We start from the raw sequence: 16,842 nt of genomic DNA on the forward strand, positions 1-16,842 counted from the left end.
CCGTGCGCGGTTCATCTTCTACGGTGGAGATGCCAGTTCAGTTGAAGAGTCTCGTGAGAGAGCGGCGCATAAGGCTGTGAAGAGATTGATATGCCGGTTTAGAGTTCGGGTGTCTGATTTCACGCATGAGCGCATTAAGATGTATCACTTGTGTGTTAAGTTATATAAGAATCGATGCGCTGAATTAGTGCAGGACAGAGAAGACTTGAGTCGTATACGGTCCGAGTGCAGCACAAGAGAGGCTGTGGGATCTAACGACACTCATGTCTCGGTAGATTTTGCACAGTTTCTGGGGGTTTTAGTGAGAAAGACCGGTGTTACTGTGACTGCGATTGAAACTACTAAGTTAGAAGGGCATGGTTATATGTCTTGGGTCATGGTTACCTGCCCTCATAATAGTATTTCCATGGAATGCATTTTCAGTGACCCTTGTCCTGAGAAAGCCATTGCTGAGCAAAGGGTTGCGAAGAAAGCATGCTTCTTCATAGCTTCTGTGTTTAACCTAGAGATAGTTGATGCTAACTATGGTGGAGCTGTGAAGATCAGTGAAGAGTGTTCTTTAGTAAGGGAGAAGTATTTGCTTTTGAAAGGCCATATTGAGTGCTTGGAACGCCCTTCCAGCCAACCTGAACAAGCTACTTGTGTAGTAGATGCTGAATGTGTCACACCAACCGCTGAAGTAAACCAGATTCCAGTCCTAGCTCTTCCACCGCCTCTGTCGAATAAGCGAAAGACTTGTATGCCTGAGCCGTCTAATGGTGGCATTGAGGTCCAGACTTCTGAACGCCTTGTTACTGATGTGGAGGCTTTAGAAACCATCTACAAATGTGCTAGGATTAATTAGATGGTTGATTAGTTATGTGTTGTGAGGTTAGGTACCTTTTGGATTTACGTTTTTAGGCCCATGTATGTAGAATCTATGTTGTGCTTATGCTGTATTAGTCAGCTTTTTCTTATTAGGTATGAAAGTATCATGGACAGATAGTCCTTTGTGCTGTAATGAAATTGCTGTTATTGATGTATTGCCTAATATGGCCTCTTTTGATGAATGGAACTATTAATGCTTTACTGTTAATTGTTTCGTACAGCTTTTAGTGTTTTGGTTATCCTTTCTTTCATTAAGAAGTATACTCTGTTTATTGGTTTGGCAGATTGCATCGGCAACTGCGTTTTGGAACGTTTACTACATCCTATCTTTTACGGAGTGCCTTAAGAGTGTGACCATGGGTATTGTCTTAGGCTAATGCTTTTACATTTGCATCAGTTCTATAATGTCTGTGCTAGCATATTTTGCGTTGTCGAATGATTGTTAACTGTTGCATAATAGACTGCCATTATGGTTTGCCTCGCTTATCTCGGAGGTCTTGTAGCAGAATAAATAGAGTTACACAGAGACCGCCACAACCAGCAGGTGCTAGGTATATATATTTATTAGAGGTGCACTGTTTAGGATTAGCATTACTGTTTTCATTGGAAGGGCAAAACAAATTAACTATGCCTTTGCACGCAGCCCATCTTTACTGGACAATCAGTGTGCTGTGCAGTCTAGACAACGACGAACATCAAAGCGGCAGAAATGTATGCAGCAACTGTCTGGATCACAGCCAGTTAGGTACATGCTATTGCTTGCTTGAGTGCACTTATGTTGCTCTTTGCTATTGTGCACGTGGCTATTTGGTCTGATAGTGGTGACCTCTTATGCTTGCCAATATTGTTGCACTTGTTTGTATTGCTGGCAAAATAACTTAGCCTACGCTGTTTGCAGTGAAGTTCACAAAACAACACCTGCTGTTTCCAAGAATGTTTTACAACGCTGTCCTACAGAAGGTGAGAGGATTGGACAGAAATAATTAGTATATGCTTGCCTATCATTGTAGTTAGTAATGCCTTTCTGTGTTTATTTGGCTATATTTGTGTTCGCTTTAGATGTTCTTGCTGCTGCTACAACCCGCCTATTACCAGCAACACCTTTCACACTATCAGAACCTTCCTACTGTGATAAATGTGGAGCGAAGAAGTTTATGTTTGAATCTTTGCATTTTTGTTGTGGAAATGGGGACATAGAAATAGCTGCACCTGAGTATCCTTTTGAGCTTGTTTACCTGTTCACTGCAAAAGACGAAATAGCTGTGCATTTCAGGAAATATGCTAGATTGTACAATAATTTGTTTGCATATAGTTCTCTTGGGGGTCACTATTATGCAAGTACTTACAAAGGGATTTATGTCTTCAAATTGCATGGCCAGATGTACCATTTTGTCCCTCACTTATTGGCTAATGATAGTAGTCCGAGATATCTGCAATTGTATTTTTACGATGGGCAGCGTGAAGCGCAGAATAGGATAGATTGTTTCCCTATAGTAAGAGAGGATGTGGTTAGTATCCTTATGCATGTATCCCAGCAAAATCCTTATGCTATGTTCTTCCGCTCTTTAAGGGACAGAGGCATTCATGCGGACACAACAATCGTTCTTAATAAAAACCCAGTCCTTGATCAGCGTGTTTATAATGCTCCTTCTGTTGATGATGTTGCTGTGATTTGGCCGGAGAATGCTTCGTCTAGCCAAACTTTGGGTCCTCATATATTAGTAACTGGACAATCTAACGAGTCCCATAGAATCTACCATAATTATGGTTGTTATGATCCTCTTCAGCATCCTTTGTTGTTCCCTCGAGGAGAATGTGGTTGGACTCAAGGGCTTAAAAAGAATTCTCATCCAAATAGGAGAGCGGCAGACTCAATTCCTGATCCTATAATGTCTTGTGCTGTCCATACCGCTGCAGAGTTAATAGCTGAGGAAGAAACACGTAAACTCTCTTTTCTTGTATATGTTCGGTTATGTGTTAGTATTCTGGATCTTAATATTGCTTTCATTAATTAACTATAGTCCGGTCTGCTTTATACAGGTGCAAAGAGGCACAACACTAGGGCAGACAAGTTCATTTCTGCAAGAGAATACTATGCGTATAAATTACAGATTCGGCCGAATAACATGCTTTTGCGGGCAGGCCGCTAGTTTCAGCAATACATAGTTGATATGTATGTTAAGATTGAAAATACAAGGCTTGACTACTTTCGGAACAACCAGGAATCGATAAGAGCTGATCTATATAAGGGTATCTTGGATTCACTGGATTCCGGTGAAACTCTTGGCCATAATGTTGGCCGTAGAGTTATCTTACCTCCGACTTATATCGGTGGGCCTCGGGATATGAAGAAAAGGTACCTAAATGCTATGGCTTTAGTTCACCGCTTTGGTAAGCCAGATCTTTTTGTTACCATTACCTGCAACGCTAATTGGCCAGAAATAAAGGCTGAGCTTGCTAATGGTGAGACAGCACAGGATAGGCCGGATTTGGTTGCTAGAATATTCAGAGCAAAAGTACTCGCACTGAAGAAAGAAATCATGGAGAAAAAATTTTTTGGAGAAGTTGCTGCAATGGTATATGTAATCGAGTTTCAAAAAAGAGGCTTGCCTCACGCTCACTTCTTAATTATTCTCAAGCCTAAATACAAGTTGAAGTCTCCAGATGATTATGATCGTTTTGTTTGTGCTGAAATACCTGATCTAGCTAATCTTAGCTTAAGAAAAATTGTGCTTGCGCATATGATGCATGGCCCTTGCGGGGTATTGAACCCAGAATGCCCATGTATGCGCAAGGATGCCTCCAGGCTCAGTTGTAAGAATAAGTATCCTAAACCGTTCTGCAATGAAACAACTAATAATAGAGATGGTTATCCTATCTACCGTAGAAGAGAGACTGGAGAAAAGGTAACCATAAGAAGTGCACAGCTAGACAACCAATGGGTCATTCCTTACAATCCCTATCTTTCTTTGTTGTTTGATTGCCATCTAAATGTTGAAGTGTGTTCGACGATCAAGGCGGTTAAGTATTTATACAAGTATATATATAAAGGGCATGCTAGAATTTCATACAATGTTGTGCCTTCTACTGGTGAGACTGTAGATGAAATTGACCAATACCAATCGGGGAGATGGGTATCCCCTTGTGAAGCTGCATGGAGAATATTCAGTTTTGATTTGTTTGAAATGTATCCTGCAGTTTTACCCCTCCAAGTTCATTTACCTAATATGCAGACTGTTCACATTCATCCTCATGAAAGGCTCCGTTCTGTTGTTTCAGACTTAAAGCGGTCAAGAACTCAACTAACTGAATTCTTTGCAATGAATGCTGCGTCCGAACATGGACTAGGGTATTTGTACGGTGAATTTTGTGAGCATTACACATGGCATCAAGGTGACAAAAAGTGGAAACAAAGGGTCCAAAATAGGATTTCAGTAGGGAGATTAGCATTTGTTTTCCCTGCAGAAGGTGAACGATTCTTCCTCAGATTGCTCTTGTTAAATGTGAAAAGTCCTAAGTCTTTTGAAGATTTATGTACTGTCAATGGGTGTCTATGCCCGACTTTTCAAGAAGCTGCTTTAAAGCTTGGCCTTGTAGAAGATGATGATGTAGCTAATTCAACATTATCAGAGGCTTGTGAGACTCATATGCCTGCTGCCTTACGCCGCCTTTTTGCTACGGTGTTGTTGTTTTGTCAACCGAATGATCCTGCTGCTTTATGGAATACGTATTATTCTTCTCTTGCAGAAGACTTCTCTCACAGATTTCCAAATAAGCCATGGAAAATACAACAGCTTACAGCCCGAGCAATAGAACAGCACCTTGAGGCCATGGGAAAATCTCTTGCATCTTTTGGTCTGGAGGAATTAAATTCTCAATTTAGTGATGAGTTTAGGCGCACAAAAGACATTTTAGATGCTCTTGATGCGCCGATACCAGCAGATTGCCTCAGCTGTCGTGCACAGTTGAATGCTGCACAGAATGCTGCTTTTGAAAGCATAATGGAACATGTTATACAGCAGAAAGGCGGAGCTTTCTTTATTGATGGGCCTGGTGGTACAGGGAAAACTTTCCTTTACAATGCGCTATATGCAGAAATACGACAAATGAACAAGATTGTTTTGCCTACAGCTACATCGGGAATTGCCGCAGCAAATATTCCTTCGGGCAGAACTGCTCACTCCCGATTCAAGATCCCAATCAATGACGAAGTTTCTTTAGCATGCGATGTTCCAAAACAAGGTAGCTTAGCAGCACTGTTGAAGGAAACTACTTTGATAATATGGGACGAGGCTTCAATGGCTAGAAAACAGAATCTTGAGTCTTTAGACCTTTTATTGCAAGATATCTGTGGAAATAAGCTATTGTTTGGAGGGAAAGTTGTTGTTTTTGGAGGAGATTTTAGACAAGTTTTGCCAGTAGTCCCTCGGAAAACTATGAAGGAAGCAGTTGAAACAAGCATTGTGACTTCGTATCTGTGGCCCGAGTTTATAAGATTTAGATTGACGGAGAACATTAGAGCACGTGAAGATCCATTATATTCTGCTTTTCTGCTTGCTTTGGGTAACGGTGAACTGCAGCAATCAGAAAATGCCTTTGTCGAGCTGCCAGAACAAATCGTACAGTGCGATGATAGTTCCAAAGAAATAGTAGCATCTGTTACAGAAGCAACATTTCCTGAAATTGCCCATGGGCGGTTTGATTGTGAGGTCTTTGCTCGCAAGGAAATTTTAACGCCCATGAATGATGATGTGGATTCAATTAACACCTTCATGATTGAGCAATTCCCTGGACATGCTGTAACGTACAAGAGTTTTGATGCAATTCTAAATGATACATGTAGTATATATCCTACTGAATTCATTAACAAGCTATGCCCTGGTGGAATGAGTCCTCACGAACTTATTTTAAAGGAAAACTGCCCAGTTATATTGTTGAGAAATTTGCTCCCATCTTCAGGGTTATGCAATGGTACCAGGCTAATTTGCAAGAAGTTTTTCCCAAATGTAATTCAGTGTGTTATAGCTGTTGGCCACTACAAAGGAGAAGAGGTCTTTATACACAGGATCAACTTAAGGCCTTCTAGCTCTGTTAATTACCCTTTTATGTTTGAAAGGAAACAGTTCCCTATTAAATTGAGCTTTGCTATGACAATTAACAAGTCTCAAGGGCAAACTCTAAACCAAGTATCCATTTATCTTCCACGCCCGTGCTTTTCCCATGGGCAGCTTTATGTTGCATTATCGCGGGCCAAGAAATCAAAAGATGTTCGTGTTTTTACGAAAAATGCAGGAAGCGAATGTTCTGCAAATGCCATCAAGAATGTTGTTTCTTATGCACTTTTACGTTTAGCAGGTATTATTGATGCTGATGTAGGGCAGCGTGCCTGATCTGTTTCCTTGTTCGAAACAAAGTTCAAATGAATGCATACTACGACTGTGAAACTTTTACGATAAGAAATTTAAAGGTAGGCTATACTTTTATTGTTTTGCTCATCGACAGTATAGTTCACATTGGCTTTGTATACTATTTTTGACAGTTACCTTTCCAAATGTGCATGCCCCAAATTTTAAAATAGCTGTATCTTTCTAAATTATGCATTTTAAGTGCTTTAGCTAGATTATATTACTCTCTGAATGTTAGCTCTAAGATTAGCTGATATTCACCATGTGTGCAGTTCCATGAGTTCCAAATTGATAGTGCCTATAAGCAAAAATCAATCTCTAGGTGCAATAGACATGCGCTTTCCTGGAATGAACAAGGATGGTAAGTGACTTCTTCACTCATAAGTTAAGCTTAGTATATGTGTATTTGCTTTATTCCTTCTTATTACGTTACTTTTTTGCAGGTGCCCAGTCTTCATATATACATAACAATGTGATGCTCCCTCAGGTTCATGTACCCAACAACAATAATTTATGTAGGAACCATGATGAATCAAGAAAAAAAATATAAGGGGAAAAGACCATGCATTCACAAGAGAACTGTATTATTTTGTTTGCTGGTTGCCTTAGTTTCATTGTAGCATGTCCGCTTCTAATCTTTTACACTGTTGATGCTGCTTGGGTTATTATTGGAGGCTGAGCTTGCTGTATTGCACATGACCATACTACTATTTCTTGCACCTTAGAATGTGCTTTTTAGACCGAATATGGCATTGTTTGTTTATTGCTTTTCTTAATTCAACGCACTAACCATATTTTAGCTCCTTTTCATTACACTTGATTTACCTTACGGTTTATTACACTTACCTTGCTAGCTCTGCATTTGCTGCTAATGTGCTTAATGACAGGGATGCTTATTCAAAGCTATACAGAACAGTGTGCCTGATATGTTGCCTTGTTCGGGTCAGATATCGCACGAATGCAGTCTATTGTTAGTACGGCTTTATAGGTATGCCAAAGTAATATTTGACCATCTCAATCAATAAACATAGACGTGCTTCTTTCTTGAGTGTTTAGCCTTCCAATTAGCTCATTAATCTGTGCATCATATTACAATCAATGTTCTTCAGATCTGCATTATTTCTGAGATAATCTTCCGCTTTGCGTAGTTTATAACTGCATAGGCTAATGAAGTTTGTTGGATTTTGCTTTTCTTCTGTCATTCAGGTTAGTAGTTTGTAGATTTGTTGAGCCTGCATTTTATGTGGTCCAGTACACTTTATAAGATCTACGAGACAAACTAAATGAAAATTGACGTATAACATTAAGAATTATAGTATAATATAGGAAATAACATGTATTATTAGCTCACTTCATCTATTAAGCATCTAACAGGAGCCATTGGTCTTCAGGTACTTAGACTATGGATACCTTACTTAGTGATCAAGCTACTGCATTATTTGGTTATATGACAATGCATACTCACTTTGTAATACCTGTTGATGGAAGCTTAACTGCCATTTTGCAGCAGCGCAAACAAAAAACTTACAAAAATCGTGTATGGATTATGGTTTGCACATGACACTTATTGAATGGCCTGAAGCTATTTCAAAGAAGATGGATCTAATGATAAAAGAGGAAGGTTGGTCCTTCAGTTTCTGAGGTATATATTTTTCATACATAATCATTAAAGTATCCCATGCTTTGCAATGTTCAGGTATAAATTCTTTCAAATCCTTCGCTTAGCACACGGGGTCTTTCACAATACATGATGAGCTTTTGATAGCGGGGTTCAAGAAACACAAGTCTTTGGCTGCCTTCCCTAACGTTCATGCAGAAAATGGTGATATAGGTGTTGCAGAACAGAAGCAAGTGATGAAACTTGACATCACTAATCTTGAGGGACCTGCTCTTCCAAGATCTTCTCTGGTAATTTCTTAGCATTCATTCAACATACATGGATTTGTGAATGATTTCTGATTAGCTGAAGACTCCATTGGACTTCAATTTTTCGTATTTTTTCCCCTCTTCCCTATATCTGAGTATGCCAGAGGAAACACCAAATGTTATCCTACTTCTTTCAACTCTAAGAGGTAAGACTATCAGAACGAGAATGAAAGCAAGGAATAGAAAGACCAGGAAAGAACAAAAAAGGCTAGCAATAAAAGAAATAATGGATAGAAAAAGAAGGCGCTAACAAAAAAAACTTAAGCATAAGATGCTTTCACCTATAGCAGTTGTTTTCCTATAAACATGTTATGATAAAGGTTGTAGGCCTACGTATTCATGAGTTCAATTATTATTATGCATTCACTTAGTGCATTGTCACTATCTATTTTGAGCATGCTCTTTTACAGATTGACGACCTATTTGTATAGATTTTCTATCATAATAGCCTCATATTGTATCACCTGTAATTACATATGCTAATATAAGTAGCAAAAACTTGTGGTGCTGAACCTGTTGTCAGTGTCTACTTTTGCTGCACTAACCTTCTAATGGTTGCTTATTTGTTTGTTTGTGATGTTAGATGCAGCAAGGAAGATGATCTCATCTCTGGAGTTATGCACTGCTGTGCTAGCTATCCCTCCAAGATAGTTGATTACAGTCCTCTTTCTTTTCCAAACTTTATTTTGCTGAAAGCCATATTCAGTGAGATAAAACAGACTGCTTTCACCATTTTCCTCCAGACGACTGTTTTCACATCCATGGAATTACTTTCTGTTTATATACAATGCACAATATAATAGGATTTCAAACCCTAAGTTAGTTTCTGCACTATAATCAGCGGTTCTGATGTCCTTTTCTTGTTTACTTCTGTCGTAACAGATGTGATTTGTTTCCCGTCGCTGGTAGAGGCTTAAGATGTATAGTGTCCTGTGCAGTAGCCCAATGTAAGCCCTTCTTACTCATATATGTCGCACTGATTCAATGGCTCGAGGTACAAATAACCTATATTAGAATAGACTAAAACTAGCATTCCGAAGTCAATATTTGTTTTTCCAGGAAAAAGAAGGTCAAAATGTGTAGCTTTGAATAGTAGTCGGTTGTATATTATTAGCTATATAATTAGAGTACTATACACATAACACAATGTGTGATGCATCTAGGTACAGATAACATGCAACAGAAACTATAGCACATTTGAGCACCTATCAATAGTATTTTTTTCCTGTGCCACTTACTCTGGGCCTGGCTTATTACTAGAATAAAATAAAAAAAGGCCTTGTATAGTCCAGCCCAAACTAAAAACAGAAATGCTACAACTCTTGCATGAAAATATATATATCCACTAAGTTTAGAATTGGAGTCCAACTCATTGCATAGAAAAGATACCTAAAGTACAAGTCAATGCTACTATTCATGGTAAACTTATTAATTAAATATATGCCTTGTACTTTACTCTTATTTAAGCCACACAAAAAATCTGATATTTTACATTACCCAAGAATCAGTTTTGCCTTAACCACAAAAAAATCTACTTACTATTTGCTTATTACATAAGGAAGGAATTACCTTAGTAAAATTAAGTGACCTCTAGCTGTACACCAAAAAAGAACTGAACAGTAATCACCCTTTTACTACAGTGTAGCCCTACAAACAGCAAGGAAAACTTCCTCACCAACGTTTCCTATAAATACCAAATTAGCTTCTGCCTTCTAAACCACCAAATCTTTTCCTTCGTTTTCATTCCTTAGCATGGTATATCTGCCTTCTTTTTCCCCTCAATTTCTTTTTATAATTTTAATAGCAACAATGGTTACTGTCCATGCACTCATGAACTGATTTTCTATGAAAAAAAAAAAAAAATAACACTAACAAATTAACTAATACAATTCTTTTTCCATTGTTATGATATAGCTCAGTTCTACAATGGCAGTACTGTATATATGCTGACTCAAATTTAGAATTCTCCCTTCTTGTCCTGCACTCACATGCTCACAATAGATGTCTCATCTTTTAGCAAGTGTTTCACTGTTTATTTTCACTTTTCATATGTTCTGCATGCATATAGGTTATGAATGAAGTGCTCCCTTCACTCAAAAACTGTAGGGCAAAGGAAATTCCTAAAATTTCCATGTAAAATACATCAGTGTGTGTCTTTCCTTTGCACCTGACTTCTACAAGAGTTTACAAACATTTTTGTAGCTATGTGTTCTGCTCTAGCATAATTTGACATGTTAGATCTACATCTACACTGTGCAATATATCTGTATTCAGTATGCTTATTGTTGTATTGCATGATCTGTTTTACAGACAATGAATACACCGCCTAAGATGAAGCTGGAACCTGTTTACCTAGACGAACTCACTGCACAGAGCAAGGACTACAAAGTGAAGGTTACTGTGACTGAAAAGGGAAGGCCTCAACCTTCGCCTAAGAAGCCTGGTGTCATCTTTCAGACGATAATCTTAGAAGATGAAAAGGTAAGCGTATCTATTAATCATGTCTCTTACAGAAATATAGATATGTTCTTAGATTATAGCAAATGAATTTTTCTATCAGATAAGCATCGTGTTAGGGCTATGTTTTGTTTTTGCTAAATATAGATACTCTTTTTATCCCAAAAAAAGTATGCTAGATTATTCTCATGTTACAAGAATTGAGTTATTAGACTAAACTTACGTACAAATTGGATCGGTTGATGGTATCGTACTAGATTATTCTCATGCTACAAGAATTGAGTTATTAAACTAAACTTAAGTAAAAATTGGTTTAGTTGATGGTATCGTAGTGCATAAATTTGAGCTTCGTGGCATAAAAAAAAAATGTGTTGTAGAGTTTGTATACGGTAGCTATATAAGCGAAAACTTATTTCATAAGATCACTTTTCCTGTTTGAGTTTTTAGCCAGATTACTTTTTGATCTTCTTCAACCCATGCATTTGTTTACAGTATACTTTCTTATAATATGTCTAACCAAGTTTCAACTGTTTTCTGCTTAGACATAATATGAATATACATGATCTTCTAGGAAAAATAGATATAGTACATTATTATCATACTATTAAGCTGCAGTAACTGCCCTTTGCTGCAAATTGAATTACTATTGTTCCTGCCTTTGCAGTTTAGTTATGAATATTAGAAGTATAGATTATCGCAGGCATTTTTTTTCTCCCTTTTAAAAGAACAAGAGAAAAAAAAAGAGATGATATCGTTCACTATTGCCAAGTCTATGACATAGCCTAATGCAAACATATGCTCTCTTTCTCCATAATTTTAAAAACTGCCCACTGTGAGTCTAGCATTTTTTTTTAAAAAAAAAAGCAACAGAAGCAAAAAAAAAAAAAAAAAAAAACAGCCTTACCTCATTGTAGCATGAATGAGTAACATTTTTGTTGTTTGTTTTTTTTTTTTTTTTTAATGCTCACATTCTGATTATGCATATCATTCTAAACTCATTCACTAAAACTCGCTTTTACATTGGCACATGTAATGAACTTACCTGTTATTATTCTAACCTGTATCACGCATTAATAACTAATTATATACAAAGCTGCATATTCATACCTTTTTACCCTGCTATTGCTTAATGCCCTTAATCTATAACCAGAAAAACAAAATGCGATGTGCTCTCTTTGGAGACCAAATCGAAGCATATGAAGACGTTCTTAAGTTATCTGGTCAGTACGAGATTTCTAAGGCTCCTATAACTGCTGTTGATGAGCAATACAAAGCCAACTTCAACTTGGAAGAGCTCCCTTACCAAATGACCGTTGGACAGCAGACTATTATTCAGCGGCTGAATCCTGAAAGTGGTCCAATCGAGCCTAAGTATCAACCTCTATCAACCATTCCAAGATCACCTGACCCAAATGCCAGATTTGGTATTGCCTATTATACATCTTTAAAATGAAAGATATAGGTTTTATGCTAATCAGAAAAAATAATGTTGTTTCCCACATTATCTGAATTCGATTTCCTGATTAAAACAGATATAGTTTGTGTGGTCCTGTTCGTTGAAGAAGCTCCACGAATGATACCTAACATTCGTGGACGTGATAGTCCAGTACGAGAGATCTCTGTTACTGACACAAGGTAACGAAATATTGTCACACACCAGTTTGATATTATACTTTTCACTCACTTAAATTCCTTAGATAACTTACACCATCAAATGTATAATCAATCAGCCAAGACCATGCTATGACAATCTCTGCTTGGAATGATCTTACTGGAAAACCTTGTAATGCTTTGAGTAATTGGGCTGAAAAATTCAATGTCGTTGGATTCACTGCACTGAAAACCCGTCATACAAGAGGTCAATCTAATTCTTTTGCTTTAGTTATGGCAATTAGCATCAATTATGAAATATCTAACCTATTTCTTGTTTGTTTACAGGATTTAGTCTGAATACGACTATGTCTACTAGGATTATTATGAATCCTAAAGGACAAAGGGCAGACATACTTCGCGAATGGTAGTTAATGCAGCTGCTTTATTATGCTTCTATAGTTAATTGGTGTTTGTCTAAACATCCTATTATGTCTTATGTCCTGTTTCAGGGTTAAGCTGTATCACCACGTGCTGCTAGACAGACAGGAAAGGATTCTTAATGTACGATATCCAGGCACTGAAAAAAAGATTGTGACAATAGCTGAACTAAGAAGCAAAAAGGTTTCGTCAATGTTCCCTTACCCTACATCTATTTCAGGGGAAAAAAAAAGAAAAAAAAAAGAACCACAGCAAGTAACACTTTCAGAATCTAGAATTGTCACGAACCGTCTTATATACAATCTCTGCCATTCATGCAGGCATCTAATGCGACTCCAGATGAAACAGCTTGGATCAAAGTGACTATACCAAATGCTGATTTGCAAAGAGTAAATGCATACATAGGATGTCTTAGCTGCGGGAAACGAACACATCTTGCTTTGGGAACTCACTTTCCTTGCATTTCATGCAAAAAAGCAGATACTGTGGCAACTCACAAGTATGATCCCACAAAAATACATGCGTTACACTTAATATTGTAAATATATTATAAAAGTGCATTTAACTTACATATGCTTGCTTGCAGGGTTACCTTCAAGTTTGAAGTTATCGATGACAGTGGAATGATGGCATTTACTACCTTCAGCGACGATACAGAAAAACTTTTCCGTATGACAGCCTCTGAAATCTGGAATATGAAAACTTCTGTAAGTGTCGATACCACTTATATACACTTTCGCTCTTCACAAGTGTGTTTAAACTCTGGATTTTCCTTTCTGTGCTGCTATAGTGCAGCTTAGTCTAAATAGTTTCATAGAGATTATAATTGTTATAGTCATACACCTTTGCTAATCACAATGATGCACGCCGGTTTTATTTTCCCCTTATTCTTATTCTTGAGCTGTGCTAACTTCACAAACCATTGATCACCTTCCAAGGAACGCCTTATAATGTTTCTGCCTAAACTTTATTTATGCATCGACCCTAAATAGGTTTTTCTTAATCATGGTGTCACTGCATAGTCCTTGGTAAATACCAGAACTCAAGTCATATGCAACCTAACTGATTTACTTATTTCCTTTCAAGTTCAACCACCAAAAAAAAAGCTTACCTGAGTAGCATTGACTTATATGTAATCCATATGACAGTGTGTGAATTCATTGTGGCACGATTTATTCTTACATAACAGCCTTGCAATTGTAGGGAAATTGGGAAGCATTCAAAGCTGTGCACGAAACACTGTCAAAAAAGCCTTTCTTCATTCAGGTAACTCCAACTTTGGAGTTAGCCAGGAATAGTGTCCTATTATGGACTTTGAAGGCTGTTGAGGTAGAAGATGCACTGCCAGAAGTTCAAGTTCTAGGCTCATCATCTGCTGCTCTAGACAGGGATCAGACTCCCTTTACACCTGATAAGGCACACAGGGCAGACCAGGCATTCATCAATGAGACTGCGGCGTATAGCAGCAAAGACTTCAACATCTCGCCAAGCCTAAGTAAGGCTCATGGAAAAGCAGTTGTTCCTTCTACCCCAGACGGCAATGCTAATTACAGCCAGAAGAATACAGAAGCAAGTGATGAGGTTCTTGCTGAAATAGCACAGCTCCGTGAATTCAGCCTTGCTTCTCAGGCGTTTGACAAGGATTGTTTTGATGTTGCAATTCAGCAACAAAGCAAAGGAATTACAATTTCAGAGCCATTGGCTTCAGAGACTGAGCTGCCTACATGGAACAAGCTGACGCGCACACGCAGCAGCGCCAAGAACAAGGAACCAATTTCAGCAGATGGGATGCAAGATTCAGAAGACGAAGACCCTGTTCCTAGGAAAAAGCTCCGAACAGCCCTGTTCAGAGAATCTACTGAGAAAGAAACTTCTGAAGACACCGAGTAATCTGAAGGCATCCTCAAAAAAATATGAATGAAGCCAGCTTTAAATATATAAAGACTATGAATTGTCCGCTAAAAGAATCTTAGTACTAATGAATCTCTAGGATAAGGTAGTTTGCTAAAGTTGAAGAAGCTTTTGGATGTTTAAAAGGAACATTTTGGACATCGTGTGTTCCCTATAAACATCGTACATGTATATATAGTACTTGAATTATGTAATAGCGACTGCTCTGCATCAACAATAGTGTCTTTGACACTCTATTTAGTAGAACTTGGATCTTCTAATATGTATAAAGTAATGATGGCAGTTTAAAGCCTAGAATATCGTAAGTGAATTATATGTACTTGCTTGTATCCCTAAATAAGGATACCTATTTATATATGAAGTAACTTATTATAATTCCTTGTTCCAATTATTACCTTACCATCAAGAGTTCACTACTTTTTGATGTTACAAGCTATATCTTGTGAATCAAGGTGAAATGAACAAAGAAGCTATATCAGAATCCAAATTTCAGATATACCTGTTACTGTTTCCATTCTCATGCATTTTCCTTTTTGTGAACCTATTCACATTCTTTACTTCTTTCTTTTACACACCAGATAGCACACACACTGCCTAATACATGCTTATACGGTTAGAAAAATTACCTATTGAAAAACTATTCTCTGAAACCAATTGATCCCCTTTTTCGTATCAATACAGATAAGACAATAATGCTACTAGCAATATAAAAAATCAACCTAAATAAACAATACATCACTCAAATTCAACCCAAAAAAACCGCAATTCTAACGGATGCTTCGTGTTCCTGCAGAACCAAATAGCACAAATCATAACAAGTATAGTAACAAGTCAAGAAGGATTATCACAGCAAGAATAAGAGGAGTTTTCCTTGAGGCAGAAAGAGTATCGCAGCAAATTGGTTCTTATTGAAATCTGACAGTAAAAGAAGAATTCATAATTATGGACTGCTTGTTTGAGGCAGGTTTAGAAACTGAACATTTTTCAGGGTCACAAAGTATGCAGGTTAGACATAAGGATGAACCAGAAGATCCAACATTCAAACCATAATTCTGATGGTTCCTAACACGCTCTTAGCTTTACTAAAATACTGACCTCCTATAAACTCAGACAGCCTTTCTAGCATTATCTTCTTTGTTTACTGAAAATAATGAACAAGTTCTTCTACTAATATTATGATCTTAAATAGAGCTTGGGTACAGCTGAAAGAACTAAATCGCTTTAGCTTACAGACCTTGTATAGACAACACAGCTACAGCCTACACCTACACTTTAGAACTTTACATGCATATAATTAGCATCAGTTATATAGGCTTAGTATGTCACAAATGCATTATTAGTGAAATGCCATTTTTTTGTCCCTCTCACAAGTATAGATTCCAATCCCATTCAAAGAATATAACAAAGCAACAAGAATTTACATATACTGAATATATAATAAGCTAACACAATTAACATTTAAGTCATATTAATCCAACCATTACATAAAAGCATACCCAGAGCACTTTAGAGCGCCTACAGAAAGCACAATTCTTCATTAACTAAACACAAAGGCAAGATTACCTAATTACCTACACTATCACATAGCATAGTAACATTACATTATTGCATTGAAAGATCCTTAAACGTTTACTCCTCGACACATTCTATCCTAATACATTTAATTCGGTGCAAGCATAACCTCAAATAAAAGAGGATATCCTCGTCGATACACAACCACTGCACCAACACCACTAATAATACACTGCTCCTCGTAAAACATATTAACACCATTCCTTAGCGAGCAAGCAATGATTACATTCCCTTCTCGAGCTATATGAAGTTCAGCACACCACTGTTTGAACACCATTAAAAAAAGGCTTAAGTAGAAAAATGTGTAATAAAAAAAACCACATACTGCAGAAATTTGATTCCCTTGATCAATACTTATTACCCATTTCATTATAGCAGCTACGATTGCCTAATAAAAAAAATTGCAAAGAACTTCAGCAAAGCATAGTAATTCTAATAAAACACTACCATATCTAATTATAAATGCTAACCTTACTAACCATACCATTATTCAGCAATGTACACTCATTTCTGCCACAAATAGCAGCCTATTATATACACAGATTTCCCAATACAAGACAACACATGACGATCAAAAGATGCATAGCAAATGTAATAATGTTACCCTTTGAACAAAGCAAACATACTCAGACTCTGCTAAGCATAAGATTCTCAATAATTACAAAGCTGAAAC

At 37.4% G+C, this 16,842-nt stretch overlaps 1 protein-coding gene across 1 annotated transcript; it reads left to right on the top strand.

The window, feature by feature from the left end:
- The first annotated feature begins 3,038 nt into the window (after nt 1-3,038).
- On the top strand, nt 3,039-7,536 carry LOC145633123 (uncharacterized). The gene is made up of 5 exons (XM_081685409.1): nt 3,039-6,222; nt 6,511-6,633; nt 6,716-6,759; nt 7,160-7,260; nt 7,479-7,536. Exons 1-5 carry the CDS (start codon nt 3,039-3,041, stop codon nt 7,534-7,536), a joined length of 3,510 nt encoding a protein of 1,169 aa, XP_081541535.1.
- The last annotated feature ends 9,306 nt before the right edge of the window (nt 7,537-16,842 follow it).

Source organism: Chenopodium album, chromosome 5 (assembly GCF_948465745.1).
Source record: "Chenopodium album chromosome 5, dcCheAlbu1.1, whole genome shotgun sequence".
NCBI classification, from domain to species: domain Eukaryota; kingdom Viridiplantae; phylum Streptophyta; class Magnoliopsida; order Caryophyllales; family Amaranthaceae; genus Chenopodium; species Chenopodium album.

What these genes read in the sequence shown, in the direction of transcription:
- LOC145633123 (XM_081685409.1), top strand. Translation starts at nt 3,039, where the DNA reads ATGTATGTTAAGATTGAAAATACAAGGCTTGACTACTTTCGGAACAAC. An exon ending in TCCTGGAATGAACAAGGATG is followed by an intron (nt 6,634 to 6,715) that starts GTAAGTGACTTC and finishes ACTTTTTTGCAG; the next exon opens with GTGCCCAGTCTTCATATATA. An exon ending in TTGTTAGTACGGCTTTATAG is followed by an intron (nt 7,261 to 7,478) that starts GTATGCCAAAGT and finishes TCTGTCATTCAG; the next exon opens with GTTAGTAGTTTGTAGATTTG.